The sequence below is a fragment of the Anas acuta genome, chromosome 1 (genome assembly GCF_963932015.1).
Source record: "Anas acuta chromosome 1, bAnaAcu1.1, whole genome shotgun sequence".
NCBI lineage: Eukaryota > Metazoa > Chordata > Aves > Anseriformes > Anatidae > Anas > Anas acuta.
In genome coordinates this window covers 23097860-23118289 of record NC_088979.1, presented here as the reverse complement: position 1 = coordinate 23118289, position 20430 = coordinate 23097860, and the positions used below count along the sequence as shown (strand labels likewise).

Sequence of the window (20430 nt, the reverse complement as noted above, 5' to 3'; positions counted from 1 at the left end):
AGACATCCTCTCCTTTTTCTTTGCTGATATTTATATATTCTAATTTAGGAATTAACATCAATGTCATGAACATACTATTTACCTTCCAAATCCCTAATGCAGCTATAAAATAAAACAAAGCCCAGAGTCCATTCCTGCAGTACCCCACTGCTCACCTCATCCTACTATAACAAGGAGCCACCAGGAACCACAATTCATTAACAGTGCCTCATGCCGGCTTTTAACACATTGCTTATAAAACGATAATGCTTGAAATTATGATGAGTGACAGTCAAATATTCACTGATACCTGAATACACGGCCTGCTTTCTTCATTCATTGACAAGGCTACCAACAGCCCCTACACCTGTCCCCTTGCCCATCCTCACTAACAGATCCCAGGACAGACGAGCTTTTTCTATTAGCTTACACACTACCTATTATACTGGAGATGAAACGTGTGTTAGGAGGTTATCTGCTGCTGCATTACAAGTAATAATAGATGGAATAGTAATCTGGTCAGAGTATTTCTTTCTAAGCCTACGTCTAGGTAATGCAACGCCTTGCATTACCTCATGGGACTCATTGGCTTTCAGAAGTCAAAGTGGTAAGTGAGGCAATATAGTACATGTATGATTAATCTGATACCAAATTAACCAGTCGTTAATCCAGTTAACACACAAGTCACTTGCTGTTCTCCACACCTGGTAACATTTAACACTTTCTGCCACCGGCCCTACACCCTGACCCGAGGCGAGGTGTGCAGGGTGCTGGGGGAATGTCCCCAGGCAGGAGCAGGCCGCACGCCAGGACTCCCGTGCTGCATTCTGCACCTGAGAGGGGACTTCTCTGCCTATCACCTCCCACATCTCCAGGCTGCTCTCTTCTTAACTCCAGCTCTCACTGCTGTGTCTTCCCCACTTCAGGCTCACCATCCCCGTCCTAGGCTCCAGTTCCCTGTTCCCCTCACCCAGCCACATGCGCTCACCTTCTCTTTGAGCCCTCCCATCCCTCCTCCTCTCCTCACCCTCTTCATCCTTTCACCCTCTTCCAGTTCCCCCTTGGCCCTGCCTCCTACCAGCCACTCTTCACTTCCACTCCCTCTCCACAAAGTCTCAGTTTCTCCCTTCCCAATTCCTCCTCCATGACAACTCTCTTGCCTCTTTTCCCTTCACTCCTGCTGGCTCTCCTTCCTGGGCTTTTCACCCAGATTCACTTTCCCCTCTGCACGTGGTTTCTTTTTACATTCACCTTACCAGGCCAGTTGGCTGCACAGCTCCTGTCCCACATCCTTCCCCAAGATCCTCTTCAAGAGAATTTTTAACATGAACCAACTATGGCATTTTTTTATATTTTCACATTCTCAGGGAGGGCTGAACCACTTCTGTAGAAAATTCCAAAATTTACCTTCTGGGACATTCAGAAGTGATTTAGAAGTGTTTTAACCCAAAATGCTGAGCACATGAAAACTTATTGGCAACAGAAAATGGGTTTTTGGTAAAAAATTAGGCAAAGTAATATACACAGATAATCATTAACATTCTATTTTTTTACTACAATCACATAAAATTCCAACCTGTCTATATTAACATTTTTTTTTAAAATGTTCATTAAAATAACAATCCAATGATTCCAGTCATTTCACTTGCTAGGTAAAATCTCCAGTTTCCTGTAGCACCCAGTACTACCTCCCCTGCACCCTTCTGCTTGAAAATGACAGACAAATGAGTAAAATAATTGCACTTTTAAATTTCATTTCCCTTGAAAATATTTCCATCTTCTATTTTATGACATACATACTAAAGACTCACAATGGAGAAGCTTAGACTTCATTTACTACAAACCCAACTGATTCTGTGTTTCAAAAGCAATACTTTCAAGCTTTTGATCCCCATTCTTGATCACGCACTCATCCCAGTAAAGAATACATACATTGCTCTGCCACATCTTCCTTCCTATGAGTAACAGAACCAAAATCAAAATAACTGAGTAGCACTGGTTCTGATGGCACACAGATCACGCAGATAAAGGGTGTGCTGAAGTTATATGTTTCAGACATATTCCTTCCAAGTAAAAGAATTATAGCTAAGTAATTTTCTCCCCATTTAAAGCATCGGTAGCAGGAAATATGCACCCTGTGGAATTTAAAATAATCCAAGGACATTTCCATTTTAAAATTACTACTTACTGCCAATTAAAAATCTCATTACAAGTAATAACTAGTTGAGTCATGATTCACAGTGTGTTGTTTGCCTACCAACAATCTAGAGGAAGGATGGTTCTTGCAGTAAAGGAACAGAAGACAGAGTTTTATTTCCAGTTCTAACACAGGTTTCACGTGTAATCTTGTGTTTTTTCGTTAATTTCTCTGTCACAATTTGCCTTGCAATAGCAATAAAGGAATAATATCTCTGTCTTGTGTATGCATGTAATAATGCTGAAAGTAATAATGCTAAAAAGAATTAAAGTCTGTAAAGCTTCTACATGGGAAACACTGAATGAATATTATTATAACGTGCATTACTGCAAGGTATTTGCAGCAGTTTCCCTGCATTTAAGCTAAGGAATGACAATTTTTCACCCTGTGAATGGATTTTAAAATCAGCAATACTGCGAGTTTTGTGTGCATTCCTTACAAAGGTGTGACTGCAGCTTGTCTCACAGCTGGGGCATTTGCAAAGACTTTCACAGCATGGGTTTTCTTATGCCAAAGAAGATGAGAAGCTTGTGCTGCCATTTTTCTTCAGGTAGACTTCTTTCTTCACTACCTAACAGCCTTATTTTACATATTCTGTAGAAACTGAGGTATCTTTACTCTTCCCTGATTTTATTCTGAATTTCATCAACATGTTCAAAAAAGGCAGGCAGACTGAATAAGCAGTAGAAAGGAAGTGAAAAATTATTCCAGTTATAAGGGGATAAATTGCAAAATCTAATGTCAAGTAGCTTAGACTACTTTCAACCTGTGACATTTCTGCAATCCTCATAGACTAAAACTGATTCTGAAAATATACAACAATGTATTATTGCGAATATATGCAGGAGCCTACTCAACAAACTGCTCAGGAAAGAACTTTGGCTAGAAATCTATACTGATAATCTTCTGTGTAAAAAGGCAAATTGATCCAGACTTTTAAAGACATTCATAAATAACAATCAGAAATGCAGTAAGAAAGATAATTATGTATGGTTCTCCTCAAGAGATCTTACTTTAGGGAATCAATATCAAAACAAACAAAGAGATAAATGGACATCCTTTGAAGTTTAACTTACTCCACATATAAACTGAGACTCTTCAAAGACACAGAGACATAGAAGAGTTAGATATCCAGAGATTAGGAAAACATGTTAGTATAATTGTCATCATTTATAGGAGAATTCCAGCAAAACAATACCTTTGGCAGACTTCTGTGCTGAGCCAGGCACTACTGGTTACTTAAGAACTCAAGGGGATATTTATGAGTCTTTCTAAGTCAAGACTTTCAAAATAAAACCAAAACCATCTGTAACTTGATGATTATAAATAAAGCCAAAAGCAATAACAATCAAGATGTTACATTCTTTTGATCAATCTTTGTCTAACACTACCGCATCTAACACCCTCATATTTTAACGACACAGCAATCATGTTTTCCAGCTCCCTTACCAACTAGCGAAGACCACAGTCACCTCTCTGCTTGTACGTGTTAGTGTTGCATTTAATGATAGCAAATTTCTGAAAATGTAGAACAAATTCAGGATAAAGATCGGATGGTGTTTCTCTCAAAAGGGTCCATGTCTGAAACTTCGGCTAAGGCTGCAACCACATAATTAAGTTCCTTATCAGGGATACATTCCCCAGGAGACAAGGGATGTGTGTCACTACAGCAATCCCACAGGATTTACAAAGCAACACTCAGATTTCTCTTCAAACTAGTGGCCTGAAAAGCACCCCAAAATCTCCCTGCAGAGCTGTGGAAAAGCTGACTCTCCCAGGTGGCCCTGTAGCTGCACCAATGGCCTTGTTATCTGTGCACTAACGTCAGCATTGGTGGTGGTCTCGCTATATTTGTGATCTCTGTGCCTCACGCAGAGGAAGAAGCAAGCAGCACTCAACTGCTTAGTGATGCCACTGCTACTAGCAGAAAGCAAACCACAAAGCCCTTGTTTTTCTGATGTGTTTTCATTCAGCCACTTGCTTCAGCAGGCTCTGCTGTCTTCTGTCAATAGAAAAGTTTTGAATATCACCGTAATTTGAAATATACAGAAGACCGTATTTATGAAATTGCCAGCCTTCTCAGTCGTTCCTGAAAGGAGCCCGTAGTCCTGAGCCCTGGACTTGCACAAGCCCTGCCTTTCCCCATATCACAAGTGCCATATCATGGGCTCTCCAGCACCTGGCCAGCATGGGCCTTCACTTTGCTGGTGAAGACAGAGGTAAAGAAGGCACTGAACACCTCAGCATCTGCTGTCAGTACATCTCTTGCCCCATTCTGTGATGGGGCCACATTTTCCTTGTTCAGCCTTTTGACACAAATGAATCAAGAAAGTCTTTATTAGAATCACAGAATCATTAAGGTTGGAAAAGCCCTCCAAGATCATCTGGTCCAACCATCCCCCTACCACCACTGTCACCCACTAAACCATGTCCCCAAGCACCACATCCAACCTCTCCTTGAACACCCCCAGGGACGGTGACTCCACCACCTCCCTGGGCAACCCGTCCCAGTGCCTGACTGCTCTTTCTGAGCAGAAATGTCTCCTCATTTCCAACCTGAACCTCCCCTGGCACAACTTGAGGCCATTCCCTCTGGTCCTATCACTAGTTACCTGCAAGAAGAGGCCGACCCCCAGCTCCCCACACCTTCCTTTCAGGTAGCTGTAGAGCACTTCTTGCTGCCCTTGATATTCCTTCCAATTCTCACCTCCAGTTGAGCTTTAAGTTTCTAAGCACCATCCCTGTGTGCCTGGGCAATGTGTATGAATTCCTTCTTTGTGGCCAATCCCTGCTTCCACCGCCAATATACTGCCTTTTTTTTGCATTGGAGCTCAGCCATGAAGTACCTGATAAACCAAGCCAGTCTCCTCATACATCTGCTTGTTTCTCTGAGGATTGAGTTGTCCCGCTCTTGCACTTGGAAGACGCTGTCCTCAAAAACCTGCCAGTTTTCCTGAGCTTCTTTGGCCTTCAGAGCTGCATGGGACCTGACTGAAATCTACTCTCAAGTCTATAGTCTATATTCTGTCACCTTTTTTCTTCACTTTCCTCAGGATCCTGAACTCCAGTCAGTTCTTCCTTGTTAGTGGACAGCAGATCCAGCCACACTTCACCCCCAGTTGGTCCAACCTGTATCAAGAAGTTTTTCCCAACACCTCTGAAGAGCCTACTTCCCTGTTTGTGTCCCACAAAGTTTTACTTTCATGAGATGCCATGTGAAACAGTGTCTGCAATCCACTGACTTCCTCTAGTTGTTTAAAAAAGGTTTTGCCCATTTCCTCACCCTCATCAGGTGGCCTGTAACAGGTTCCCACCATCGCATCACCCTTGCAGTCCTCCCTTCTGATCCTGACCCACAAACTCTCAAACACTGCCATCCCACAGAAAAACTCCATACTTATGAGGAGCTTCTTCCATTAAGATGGCAGCCCCTATCATCTTCCCGCACGTGTTACCTGAAGAGCCTATATCCATCCCTCACAGCACTCAGATGTGTGATATGTTAACCTGCTCCTCCTGCTTGTTTTCCAGAGTGCATGTATTTGTGTACGTATACTTGAGGTGGGTGTTCCTTCATCCTGTTTTACGATTCCTGAGGTCTCTCTTGTTCCCGTTGCCCTGCACCCTTTGCTTCCCACTGACTGAACTGTGGTTTGTAATCTCCCTCCCCTGTCATTCCTAGATTCAGGCTCTCAGAGGGCTGACGAGCCTGTTGGCAGATGTCTCACACTGCTTTGTCATACTATTGAACAGCTTTCTACTTACATCCTTTAAAAATATAAGCATTATAAGAACTGGCAATATCTGGCTCCAAGAGCTGTTGTGAAGTTTGAACATAATACTTTGTATTCCTTTTAGCAATAGACAGAGGATTGGATGATTGAGATGAAAGTATATTAAAGGAGAAGGGATTTTCTTTCTATGGACAATTGATTCAGGTAACTGCAGTGAATGAAAAATCACCTACTCACAAATAATTCTGCTACCTACCTCTGAAATTAGTCTGCAGCCCTAATTTATCACCAAAACAACAATAGCAACAACTTCACTGCTGATGCTTTGAAGTGGAGGAGAGAGGGATGCAAAAGGTAGACTGGTTTGGAGAAGGAACTAGCTCTGATGTTCAGAAGTAGGTACAGATAGAGGAGTTAATGTAAATATGTTTTACCAGCTCAGCTGATCTAATGGCAGGAAATCTGCCAAAACTGCCTCTTGCTCCTAGCCATGTATCCACGTCCCCTTCCTCAAGCTGACACCAGCATCTACACCATTTTAGGCAGTTTAGCTGACAGGGTATCAGCTCTATGGCCAGTTAGGGTGGAAGAGAAGGGGTGGGAGCGTGGGGACAGGGGCAAGAGGCTGGGGTGGGACGGATCCTCCCAGGCACAGCTTCTGCAAATCCACACCTGCCAGGTAGGGCTACCAATTCTGATGCACAAGAGCACCTACTAGTCACTTTCAAAGCTCAGAAATGAATAAAGAAAATAAACCTGGACAACCACGAGCAGTCATAATTCTGGAGGTACAGACTTTTTCCTACTACTCACAATGTAAATATACAGACGAATGATTAAAGTATTAATGAAATGAGTGGATCAGATATGACTGAGATGCAAAGGGAATGTTAAATAGCATTTCAGTTTATGCTAATGAAAACATCCCCCACTACCATACAATGGACACTTTTGTGTGCTTTATACACCTACAGTAACCTGCATATCATCACTTCCCTTCAGATACCAAAACTTATTCAGTGCGATTTTATATGCATAAGGAAAACCACAAGATATGTTCTTTCCCTGCTGCTTCTCAGTGGTAGCTAGCTGGACTGGAAAAACAAAAACAAAACAAAACAAACAAACAAAAATAATCTGCTGGTAGTTTGATAAACCTACATTAGTGCAACATCAGATAACACAAATTAATCACTCGAAGTGGATGCTAATAGTATAACAGAACTGTTTTGTTTTTACTACAAATAAAACTATTAGAACTTTATTGGAATATCTCCCAGTGATTATCTATGCCCTGTTTATGTCCAGTTTCCAGATTATTTTATATTTTGAGATGAGGACTGCCCTTTAGCCACAAAAATTTGCACTAAGATTTCACTGAGTCTACTTATAGATGCTTACAACAATAATCCGGAGTTCCTAAAGGCAAGTGAACTCACTCTGTAAATAAACTGAATTTTGCAATAGAGCATTTCTGATTCTCGCATCCTTTTCTTCTCCTAATATGGTAGAAACAATTCTGGAAGGTCCTGAAGAGAATAGCAAACATCAAAATAAACACAAATCCTTTTTTAAGAGTTCTCAAGTCCCCAAAGTCATAAAACTTCCATTTTTCCCTACTTCTCGGAGGAACCACGTCAAAACGCAGGTTCTAAAATGGGCAACAACCAGAAGACAAACAGCCCAAACAAACACTCTGTTTTAATACCTTTTCCTGTAGCTCTATAGGGAGAGGATCAGATCTGAAGATAAGCTTGAAGTTGTACTGGGACAGGACAGTGAGCACTATTAAGCATGTCACTTCTCTGCTGACAATCGCTGACTACTTGAAGCTGAAGAATAGACTAAGCTCCCTAATTCCAGGCTCAGTGCACAGAGCAATCAGCTCCCTTTATTTAGCAAGAAAGCTTGAACTAACAGAGCCCATTGTCCAAGGCAGAGTCAGGTGTCAAGGCTGGAGCAGATACTAACCTTCATCCTAGGGCTCTCTAAAGGCAAGGCTGTGGAAGTGGCCTGCGTCGTGCAGGTGTATTGGAGTGAGACATCAGAAGCAAGCAAGAGGAGAAAGAAGCATGGCCCCTGTCTGGGCTGCAGCATCCCAAGTGGCATCAGCCTGCCCTCCTGTTTACCACAGCCGCACATCCCGGCCCTTTCCCAAGCCCCTGGTCACCCACCAGCTTCAGGTGAGCGTGAATCCCTCGCTTACAAGGTGAGTTTGCTCCTTGAGTCAGCTCCTTGGGGCGTGCAAGAGCAAGTGCCACAGCAAGAGGGATGGCAGCGAAGAAGGATTTGTGCTTCTTGTTCAGCAGATGTGCAGACGTACGTTTGCTTAAGCAGGCAGCAAGTAACATGAAGCAGCCTCTTCCCTAGGTTGTCTCTGGTGTGCTTAGCACTTCCAGCTCCAGGCAGCTCAGCGTTTGCCTGCAGATACCTGACCCCCCACAGAACGGCTGCTCTCATCACCCTGCACGATAACATCTTACTAAAATACCAGAATCACAGCGCACCACAGCATTTACACAGAGGGCAGAGTTTTACCTAAGAACCTGCCCGCTGCCCTCCTTTCTCCCTTGCTCATGGACACTGCACTTCATGCACATTGTCCGTAAAAATGGCAAATTTTGTGGCTAAATGTTTTATTTCCATTTAATAAAGGACTCAGCTTATGCTCATCTGACAAAACAACTTGTGTGGACATGAGCACTGCGATCACCTCGGTTCGTGACCAGCCACTGGTCCTCCTGGGGCTGTTCCTGGATGCTGCAGTGTTTGAGGCACCCAGGCAATAGCTGATACCTGTGTGCCCCTAGGATTAAGCTCTCTCTGAAGCTACCACGTGCCAGTGTGGTAGGGACTGGGCACACGGGGGCAAAAAGAGGTGGGTGGATAGGAGGAGGATGGAGCAACAGGCTTTGTGGTGTGAGGATTCTGATTTGGAAGTGTGGCTGCTGGAAGTATAGGCCATGTGAAACAGACCTGAAGTCCAAATACTGAATAAGGTCTTATTTGTAACTTGAATTACATGCAAGGCCACTGAAAAAAAACACAAACATCTTAACATTCAAAGGTAGATAATTTCAAATCACTGAGAAACAAGTGTTATCATCCTCAGAAATATCACCCTGAAGATAACCCCATTCGAGGAGAAGCAGCAAATAAAATTAAAATGTTCCCTATGCAACATGTGCCCTCTCGTCTCATTATACAACAAGTCACCTTTACATCTATCTCTGGGAACTGGGAGACAATGCAATGCAATTGCTGCCAGCCCACGTAGCAGCTGACTTGTGAGAGCACAAGTGAGCCATCTACCTGTATGATCTCGGGTATTCCACAGCGTGCCTTCCTCCAAGAAAGGAACAATAAACTTAATTGCAGGTCTAATCTAGAAACTGCAAAAAAAATTGAGTTTATTATAGAGTTTCCTACAGTTTATCCTGATGTTACTCCAGCTTATTGCAGCTTTACTTTTAAACTTCTGTTCTTGAGATGTAGGGTTCTTTGGAAATTATGAATTTGAAAAATGCATTCCCAAATTAAATTCAGATTAAATAAAACCAGATGGATCATTCAAAAAGTAAAAACAGTCTAAGGGAAGAGCAGATTTGAATGCCGAAGTTTTGTTCTTCGAATAAATTACAAATCTTTTTTTTTTCTTTTTTTTTTTCCAAAACCTATTTTATGATATTTCCGTAACAGACATCTAAGATGACTTTTAATTGCCCCAGTTCTGGTGAGCCCTGTATTATTCCTGTCACCTTACTAACCTTGGGTGCACCAAAGTGAGTGCAGCTCACCTGGAGTGCACATGGCCATTTTAACAGTATTTTCAAAAAGAAGTAATATAAATGATTAATGCATTTGTTGACTAAAACAGTGTTGATCAAAAACACTTGCATTTTTAAGAAAACCTCAAACCACAATTGGCATCGGTTTAAAAAAGAAAAAAAAAAAGATTATTCTTATTTTCCAGCCAGGGACTCCCCATTCTGATCCCATCTCCAACACATTACAGGAGTATTTTCCAGACCTGCATGACGTGCACGGTATCTTATTGACATGTGCAGAGCAAGAGTCTGTTTTGAGAGCTACACGCAGGAGTGTTTTGAGGTCTCTCAGTTTGGTGGGATGATTCAAAGGCCAGACTATGACTCTGCTTTTTTGTCCCCTAGGGAGAAGAGTGGCTGCTTACTGAGATCACTACTCACTGCATTATTCAGATGACAATAGTTAACAGGTACCTAAAATGAACCAAGTCTAGTGCACATCAATTAGCTATCTCCTTAGCTGGTTGATGAATGTGACAAACAAAGAAGCATCCTAGGTGAACACCTCAGCAAGTGCTCTGTGGCAATGAACCAAAATCCTGCCCTGTAGGACAAGAATGCTACTTTTCAGAAAACCGTAGAGAGGAAAATCAGAGGAAATTGTCAACCCAGATGGAGTATCTGAGTACATTTCGTGGTATAGAATGAGCCATGGGTGCGGCTGGGCATCGATCAGAAAATATTACTGCTCTGTATACATTAAAACATGAATGAACAGAAAGGACTGCTTTCTGCTGGACTATAAAGCCTGGGAAGGATAAAAAATACTTAGAGCCTCGGTAGTAAGGTGCTAATTTACAAAAACATACATGGATTTCAGCAAGATGTATACTGTACCACCAATATTTATTTTTTCTTTTTTTTTTTTAACAGTAGGTTAGACCTCTTCCTATTAGGTAAATGCCCCAGCATAATTTATGGCTTACTTCTGCTCTTGGGTATGCAGACACAGCACCTATTCTCTGCAAAACATGTTCCTGTGCATGCATGTGCAGGCTTCGCAGCCGTTTCTCAAGCAAGGGAAGTGTTTTCTTCTGCTCCACCCATCACAGAACAGAGCTGAAGAAAGCCCTAGGTCTTTTGAACTCCCTACCGTCTTCTTATCAAATTGTTTGTTTTTCAGCTAGAAAGGATATGTACAGATTTATGAACACAGCCTTCCAGACTGAAAGCAGCAAAAAAAAAAAAAAAAATTGGCAACAAGTTTAAGTCAATCTGGATTAATTTATTATATTTCCTCTTACTGTTTATTCAAATACAGTAGAAAGCATGTTTATCAGCTAAAGGTGTGTCAGAAATACCAATTACTCATATAACATTTCCATCTTGCTAAAACAGAATGTCATTTAAGGACTTCTTATTTTAGACTAGAAACATCTTTACTGTCTTACAATATTTTCTATATACTTCAGTGTAGAGGAAAAAAATGTATTAATTAAAATGTTATACTTCTTTCCATGATATTTTTTATATTCTTATGTGCTGGTTTTACTCAGTCTTGAAGTTACAGAAATATATTGTAAAAATAATGCCAGAACTGATTTGATTCCTGCACCATGCAAGTGACTTGTTTGTCTTCTGTCATAAACTGGGAGTAGCTTGTTATAATAGATGTGTTGTCACAATACACACTTAGGCTTTCATTAATTAAGATTAGTCCAGAAAGGTGAATAAATCACAGAACTCCCTTCCAATTCTGACTTGAATTATGCACAAAATGTTTTAGAAGTAGGGCAGATAAGCAATGCTGTTTAGGTAATAGCATTATTCCCTGGTGGCTTCACACTTGTGGTAGAAAAACAGATTCAAACAAGCACTACGGTGTTACTGAGGTTACAAATGACCTGGAAAAATACAGTTTCTATGGATATCATGTAATGAAGACAAGCCTAGGATGACACACATCTAATAGTTATTTTTATTTCTTTGCAGGTATTCAGATACATGCCTTGCATGAAGCAGATACTGCATTTTTTTATAACACAGGATTTTAAAATACTAGTCTCTTATGCAGAAGTTATTAAATTATAGATAGTGGGATGATCAGAACCTTACTGCATACATAACCAAGTTGGATTTTTCCAGAGACATTGTCTTCTATCTTTGTAAAACAGTTAATTATGGAGATCTAGCACTGTTAATGCAAGCTCAGATGGAAAAGGAATATACTGTTCGTGTATCTTAAGTTAAAAAGCAAATTTCTGGCAGAGTTATCCCAAGGCTTTACCTGATCTGACTGTATCTGTAAGCACTAAATTTTATTCAGCAATCTTTATTATATAATATAGCTAAAAATCAGAAGAGTGATTGATTTAAACAGCAACAGACATCAGGAACAGCAATACTGAAAAGAGCAAGGAAGCCCAAAATGCCATTTGTTTACATTCTGTATAACCCAGCCTGGATTAGATAAACAGATGGGTTCTTTCTGGATGGAAATATTGCATAAGATTCTGAAATTAAGCATAGAGGGTGGGAAGAGCAGCTATAAGTAACGCATGTTTGGCTTTTCATCACATTAATACAATGACTTTCAGACCTGAAGTAGAACCATCATATTTTTGTCCTTGGTGCACGATTAATAAAAAGCAACTTCTGAGCAATGCCACGCCCTTGTGATTAAGCAGCATTTTCAAAAATATTTAGATAAAGCCTGGACAAATCAAATAAACATGTAGGCAGGAAATGCTGTTTGGAATGCACTCCCTGCAATGTACTATCAGAGAGAGCCAGAAAGCAGCCTAACTTCAGAATTCAATCAAGTAAAATCTAGTATAATCTCATTACAGTCTTTGCAGTTAATGAAACCTATTGAAATCTCTGACACTGATTTTTTAGAGCTGACAAAAGCAAAAAAAAAAAATAGAAATTTGGTTTATATAACACAAACATACAAAATTATTAAGATCTCATCCCTTAGGTTATCCTAGCTATTTCCCAAGCAATGCGTAATATGAAAAGATTACTCTTCTGCTACTCACTATTGCTCCAGGATTTCAGTAAATATTTGATACTGATTTCAAAGAAGCCTGAATCCTGCTGGCTAGCCATGTCTGCTGCATACAAAGAGGCTTCTATAATTCTGAGCAGCTGAAGTGGCAGGTACTATGTATGTAGATGTGACTGTCACCAGTTAGTGATGTAAACGAGGGGTCAGAGGAGGAAATGAAGTCTCCGCAGATCCACTTCTTCCGTTCATGGTAGGTAAGCTCATTTGAAAAAAAAAAAAAAAAAAAGCTCAACAACAACAAAAACACACCATGAGGTTCTGTCCTTTGCTGTTCCTTCGGGGCTTGTAGTGAATTGTATCTGCGGAGGATTTTATTCCCCCGACCCCTCAGTGTGGGTTTTCATTTATTCCACTCCTCAACTGGGCAAATCTCTCCCGGTCGGTTAAGGCATGTGCAGGACCCCAGCACTTGTTCCATAAGCACAGCGAGAGTGTCTTCTTGAAGGGTGCCTGAGCTGTGCTTTGAATAACGTGCAGTCTGCCTGTCTGAAGCTTTTTTCCATCAGAAGCTGACAGCCTGCGTGTCTGCACCTCCTCTCGCAAACACAGGATCGGCTCGAAGCCCCTCTGAACGCGTCTCTTCCACAGCTGTAGGAATCTCACACGGACTGTTTCGCTTTAGGGAGAAAAAACAACAACACCACAACCTCTAATGAATATCCTCCGCATGCTCTGGTCAGCTGCTCTCCTTCCGCCCGCTTCCAAGAGGAGCACGCTGAACTGTACACAACTGCATCACGCTGCGGTAAAGCAGCGCTGCGCCCATAGATCTGATTGCAGTGACGTTAAAAAAAAAAAAAAAAGCAATCCGTCAGCCCAGTTGCACAAGAGAAGCACTTCCAGAGCACTAAACCCAAGGCGTTTAGGCTGCCTGGTTCTGCTTTTCTTTCCTGGTGACAGAAAAACATGTCATTTTTTTCTCGACTTTTTCTTTTTTTTTTTTTAAACAAAAGATGAGAGACAGCAAGCTGAATTCGTGATGGCAAATAAAAGAGGCAGCTCCCTGCTCGCTATTCATCTCCAAAAGAGCCACAGCCAATTCTCAGTTTGATGTCATTTTTATCTTGAATAATGTTTATTTTTTTTAAAGAAAGGAGGGCAAGCCAAATTAATGTAAGAAAATGAGGCAGAGGCAATTCACTGCTTCTTAACCTCTCTGTGTTTCCTACAAAATATTTAATTGCTATTCCCACATTCTTAAGGTTTTATTTCTAATAATCACAACACACAACCATGCACATCTTAATGACAATAAAGAAAAATAAGAAGCATCTCTTTCCCATTTTTTTTTCATATATTCTTGGTATCATCCTTCAAGACACTATTTTCTGGGAGTAACAGCACTTCTTTTCTCACTTGTGGAATAAATTTCCTGCATCATCTCAGAATTAGAGCATCTGAGCCAAAATGTAGCTTGTCTGCTGCTGATTCTTCAAAAAACTTTGCCAGTGGTTATATTTACACGTTATTTTTAGTTTCAGCATGCACAATATTTGATCTCTGGATTGAAAGCTGAGGCGCACAAGGGTCACCGAGTCCAAGTTCTTGTGGTTCTCACTGAAAATATGTTAAATGGCTCTTGTAAACACAACACATCTGGAGATAAGGTTTTGTGTCCCCAGAAAAGGCAGGCTGTTGTGGGAGCTCACTTTATAAACCTTCTTTCAATTCGTAGTCTAAGGTTACTCAAAACCAGTTTACTCCCCTTCTTGAACACAGATAATCAGAAATGTTCAGGGAGTTCACGTGTGATTGCAGCAGCTATCAAAGAGATCTGATCAGCTCTTCCTCCCTATACTGGTAAAAATGTCATCCCCTTTCTGTCTCTCTGGGCCCTCAATTTCTTTTTCTGAGAGCCCTGTCGTGGCTCCCCGCACCCTGTATTGCATTGATTCCTGTGTTTGAGTGTTTAGGCAAAGATTTCCTTTGTGGTGCCACATGAAAAGCATTTCTAAAGATCTCTGATACATTGATTTTATCTCATTTTTTTTCCTGAAAATAAAGATCCAAGTTCAATTTGCAAATATTTATCTTTACAAAATCCCTATTGCATTTTTTTCTGTTTCCATTTAAATTCACAACCTTAGTTATAATCCCACCAAGTTTTGTTTCAAAGCCTTAAACATGGCTGAGGTCAAGTGGTCCTTCTGTTGGTCTGGATCATTTTTTCCTCACAAATTCTCTGGTTTATATTTACCAGGCAGAATCTGTCTTCTGTTAGATTCAATAAAAAAATATGACCTGATCAGCAACTTCATAGGGTTGCTCTTCTATTATTATGAAGGGGAAGCTATGTGATTTTTAAAGAAGAATATGAAGGCTTTCTGTTCTGCTTTCACCTCTTAATTGATACTTTTTTTTTTTTTTTTTTTTTTTGGGTATTATGCCTCCTACTGTTCCTGTAGTTAAGGCCTGGTTCTTATTGAAAGCAAAGGCAAGGCATTCTCTCTTAGTTAGTGGTTGCATCTTCTTCTCATCCTCACTGAATATTGGACCCTTAAAAATCTGTGCTTTGGTCTAAACATTTTAAATGGCCAAGGATACTCAACCATTTGCTTTTATTTCCTTCGCACATCCTTACTCTGCTGAACTTTTGACAGTGCTCACCGTAGTTCTACACTCCGACATCCAAGCTCCTAACGTCTTCACTAATGATGGAAAGGTGACACATCCAATACACTCTGCAGTCCTGTTCCAGAAGAACAATGGAGCATTGAATGAAATGACTGGGAGATCAATTTAAAACAGACAAAATAAAGTGTTTCTTTCTTCAGGAAGTTGTGAGCTTCTAGAGCTTGCTGCCATCGGAGGTCACAGAGGGAGAAAGCACCAGCGGTTTCAAAATCTCATAAAAAACAGAAATTCAGGTCTATGAAGAACCAGGCAGGTATGTACTTCCCTGCAACACCTCTAATACAACAAAGGGATGTGCTGGCGAGCATGGAGGGAAGGGCTGCATGAACTATGTTCATGTGTGCTCTTCCCAAATAGCATCATCTTCTTTTGTTCCTATTGGGAGGGGATTACCAGGTGAGATGGGTGACTGGTCGGTCGCAGTGGGATGCTTGCATCATCTCTTGGCTTTAAATCATCCAGTGCTGAAGTACATGGGCTGTCCCATCCAAAGTTGGGTTTGACATCTGTAAGTACAATTTGTGTCTGGGACCTTAAGGTGTCACCCAATGCCTACTTGCATGTCCCTATGTAGTAATATTAAAAAGGATACCTATTTTCAGTCTTGAAACAGCAGCATTTTCCCCTAGCACCTTTTTACTGACTTCTTCTGAAGTGATTTTGAGACAAATTCCATTTCATGTATAATAATCTTCTTTTAACATCATATCACCACATTAATACACAGAGTCTCACTGAGTTCACTCTATAATATTCTTTCTGAATAATACATTTCCTCTCAAAATGCACTATTGCAGGGAAGTATTTAACAACTTAATGGATGTCTTGAGACAAAGCATATTAAAGAGAAATGCCACCACTCTTAGATTGTGCGTTTTTGGCCTTGTCTGTAAGAGTTCATACAGAATGCACGTGTACAGAGGTACAGCCTAAATAACTGCTTTCAGTCCCGCAGAACAATGCCTTACAACTCATCAGTCTGATCACCTTCATGAGGCAAAATTGCCCCCCTGATAATGGTTTTGGTCACATCTTGGAAACACTCCCAAAACAGGTGTAACGCAGAGAAATGGCAGAAACGGCACCGTTCCAATGCAATGCTCGAAACTTCTTCGAGGGAGGCTGACAAGACTAACAAGTTTTGAAGTTATACAGCTTCTACTTTAATTCGTGTTGACTTTATGATATTCAGAATTCAATTACGTACTTCAGCTTGTGGAGAATAGTCTGACATAAGTGTACAAAATCTGTCAGTGTAATAGGCTTTCTAATGCCGAATACTAGAGTTTTACGTATTTGATTTATGATACGGCTACATGGGAGTTCGTAAGTTAATGATAATATAACATTTTTTTGCACCTAGATAACATATCAAAGATCTAAAATATAAAGCCTACCATGATGAAGCACCTGCTGATTACCAAGATAGCAGAAGCATTACTTCAATTACAAACATTTCTATGCAACTCAAACTTTGCTCTTGTGACTGACATGCAGTCCACCTTCTTTTGCCTCATCTGCCTTCTGAGATCAGAGGTAGGACATATCCAGGAGTCACAGATTCCTGCATTATATCCTTCTGTGGCAGAACAAAGTCTATGAAATTTCCATGCCTCAGCTTTAGAAAAAACAGGTTGGGATAAGCTGCGTGTCACCATAGTCAGAATTGTTTCTGTGACCAGCACCCTGCATGAAAAGCTATTTTCACTGCAAAACATCTGAGAAATAGCCTTCCAAAACCTTCACTCAAGCAAAGAAAAGAAAATAACAAGAATACATAGCGCTGGAGGTGCTCACAATATCTATCTTGAGGCATCCAATTTAGATGCCAACATTGGGAGGTGAGTGCCTTCAGCATGAGTCAAGCATTCCCAAGAGTTCCAGTACAGAGCACAATTACTTTCCCAAACAGCCCATTTCTCTTCACTATCTACACATGATACTTAGGGTAGCTACTTTGGTAAATCAGGCACTTTATTTAGATTCTCAGTATTTGGCGGTATAGGTACCCATTTTGTTCACATTTTTTGTGACCACTATTTATACCAGCAATACAACAGGCACTTTAGTCCTCTATGTTCTGAGCACCACATGCAGGCATCCTTAAAAAAGCATTTGGCAAGATAAATACTGCACAGTCCTTGTACAAGTTTTCAGAGCTCATTTTGGTTTGGTATGAAAAGATCTGTTTGGCTTTTGCAATCCGAACTCTTCAAAATCTCAGGCTAAATGCAAAGGGTTGCTGAAGCCTCTAAGGGTTTTCTTCCAGTTGCAGAATCAAAGTGGATCACCGGGTTCCTTATTTGCTGCAAACAGAATGAGTCTTTAACCTTACATAGCAAATACTTATATTTCTCATTTGTAAGGATGTTTGTTCAAACTCCATCAATAAAACACAGTGACCTAATCCAAAAAAAAAGCATAAGCAAAAGACTTTTTTTTTTTTTTGGCCTAGTTTGTGCTTAATGCCTTGCTTCCCCCTTTGCCAGGTGTCAGTCATTCTGCTCCTGCTCAGCTCCCCGCAGCTTCGTGTCAGTGATGTAGACACAGATCCCAAAGCCAACACTAGCTTTACTGAACTAATGGAAGTTTTAACACTCTTTTTGATTTTCTACAGCTTCTCCAACTCATACAGCGTTTCCTCCATAATTTGGGTCAAAAGCTTTGTCCTTCTAGCCTTGAATTATACCTATGCCTCTGATTTCCATGAAATTAGCTTGGATTTACATTGGTATAGCTTGTATAAAAGTTTGGCTTTCTGTAGTTTTTTTAGCAAAGAACTACAGTAAGGACTGCATATTAGCATCCCTGTGGTTTTGCCATGGTCTAGTTCTTCTGCACAATATAAAGCAAATAATGATTCCCAGACCCACAGGGTTCCAGTACAGAACACACATAACAGATAAAACCAAAAAGGATCCGTTATATTATCATATCCTGGGTTATATTGCATTGCATTCATGATTTCACATTCCTTTCTTTTATAAACTACTTGGAACCTCTCTACAAAAGACTGCACTGGCATTCAGATGGATGCTGATCATAATGAGATGGCATTCAGGTGCCTAAATATAGGCATCTAGTGCCATTTTAGATACCCTGAGGCATGTGAGCAATTCACTGAGACTGGCAAATGTAAGACTTACATTAAGTCCACAGCCTTGGGAAGCAGTAGTTGGAGGCTTTCTGCTGGACACCTACGTTTAGGTGCCATTTTTACACTTTAGAATTGTAAATTAAAGTATAAATGTACACTTTACATTTTTTACATTTAAGTACCTGATTTCCTCCCACTGGTTTCAGAAGGAGAGTAAAAAAAACACACAAAAAACTAATGTCTTTGTATTAATTGTAAACTGATAAGCCCACATGTGAGCCAGAAATAAAAAAAAAAGAAATAATATTTTTATATGTACTCAGAAAAAGACAACAACATTTATATGTAGTGAGTTTTTTTTTCTTCAACTTGGCATTTGTTGAGTTTATGAACTTTTTTTCCTTCCATTAAAATATTTGGAAGGTTTGTTTTTCTCTTTACAACTTGCATAACATGATACATTTCAAGCTAAACATTAACAAGCAGCTTGTACACATGTTTTGCTAATATCCTCTGTTAAAATGAAAACCGAAATCGTTACCTAAATCAACTGAACTCTAAGTACCTACAGTGTCACACAATTTAGTGTAAAACACTTTAGGGTCCAAATTAAAAGTACAGATCAACAAGAAAGCACTGCACAAAATAAGAAGTCATTAAGCAAACCTAATTTAACGTGAAAAGCTATAAATAAAGCATTAGAAATCCTCCTTAGTTTTATGTATCAATATTTTTTTTGCTGCACCATTTTGTTTCGCCTTCTGTTTGTAACTGACTGTTAACATATTGCCACCTAGTGATGGAAAGCAAAACAAGCAGAAGCAGGACAGTAAATAACAATGCATAGGGAATGCATATTTACATGGCAAACTGTGGCGGAATGGAGGATAGGAGCAAAGAAACTACACGTCTGTATTTCTGGAAAAAAAGGATAGAAGGCAATGTGGATAAAATCACATAAAATATTTTGTATCATTCATGTATCACCCTGCTCCCATCCTCAGTTTGTTCAGAGGATTCATGAGAGCAATTGTATGGATCAGAAGCAGTTTGCGACAGGCTGGTACCTGGAAATAACATATCATAACCACCTACTAAGGATTTCACGGAGGATTAACTAGTTAATGCTGGAATTATGCCTTCCAGACTCACAGTACTGTTATCCTTCCCTTGATTTGTTTTGGAGCTGTCACACTGGGATGTTCTCTTAGGACTCTGCAGGCTCTTCATTCGCCCAGACCTCCCATACATGTGCTAACACCACACAGCCCTGTGAGCCAGTTTAAAATCTTCACAATTATCACTGGGGCGTGGACTCAGGCAACACAGACACAAGAAATCCTGCTGCGTAGGTCAAAATGCTGCCTGCATCCTCCAAGCACAGCCTACAGGGATCAGCAGGCATGAAGAAAAGTCTGAGCAGTATTTGCTCCCTGCTCTTCACCTTGCAGTCTCCAGGCACCTTCCCTGAATAAGCTGGTTTCTGTTATTATAATCCTTTAAACTAATTTCCTTCTCTATTTTGTTACAAGTCCTTATCTATATTGTAGATAAAATTATGTAACTTACTCCCCAAATGTCCCAGCATGATGTAATTTTGCAGAACTTCTTGAAAGCAGGAAATTTCCAAACAACCCTTGGCAGCGCCTCTAACTTTGGGTGCCTGTTTCAGAGACGAGATTAGTGACAGAACCCCAACCACCCACTCAAAGCTTTATTTCCATGAGGTAATTTACGCCTAAAAGATTTGCACCAGGTCACGCGGATCTTGGAAAAAGAGAAGCCAGGAGCGGTGGCTGTCACTCTTTTCCTCTTGGTATGAAATTTCATTACACAATGCATAGACCCAACCCCAAAATAGTCAAAAACTGAGGGTGATACTCAGGGCCTCTTCCACTTCCCTTCCACAGCGTAGCTTTATCTCTTACACCATCCTCACAGCAAGCCCTGCA

The 20430-nt window shown here is 40.5% G+C and overlaps 1 protein-coding gene across 11 annotated transcripts in view; it reads right to left on the bottom strand.

The window, feature by feature from the left end:
• Positions 1 to 20430, bottom strand: part of FRY (FRY microtubule binding protein) — a 233281-nt gene that overhangs the window by 148795 nt on the left and 64056 nt on the right. For 2 of the 11 annotated variants that reach the window (XM_068672738.1, XM_068672753.1), the window contains exon 1: positions 12719 to 13526. The exons of 8 other annotated variants lie outside the window; for them this stretch is intronic. In XM_068672738.1, the coding sequence (XP_068528839.1) occupies positions 12719 to 12788 (70 nt within the window). In that variant the 5' untranslated portion in view covers positions 12789 to 13526. Of the gene's footprint in view, positions 1 to 12718; positions 13527 to 20430 lie in introns of those variants that run through there. One more of the 11 variants, XM_068672777.1, reaches the window with a different exon arrangement.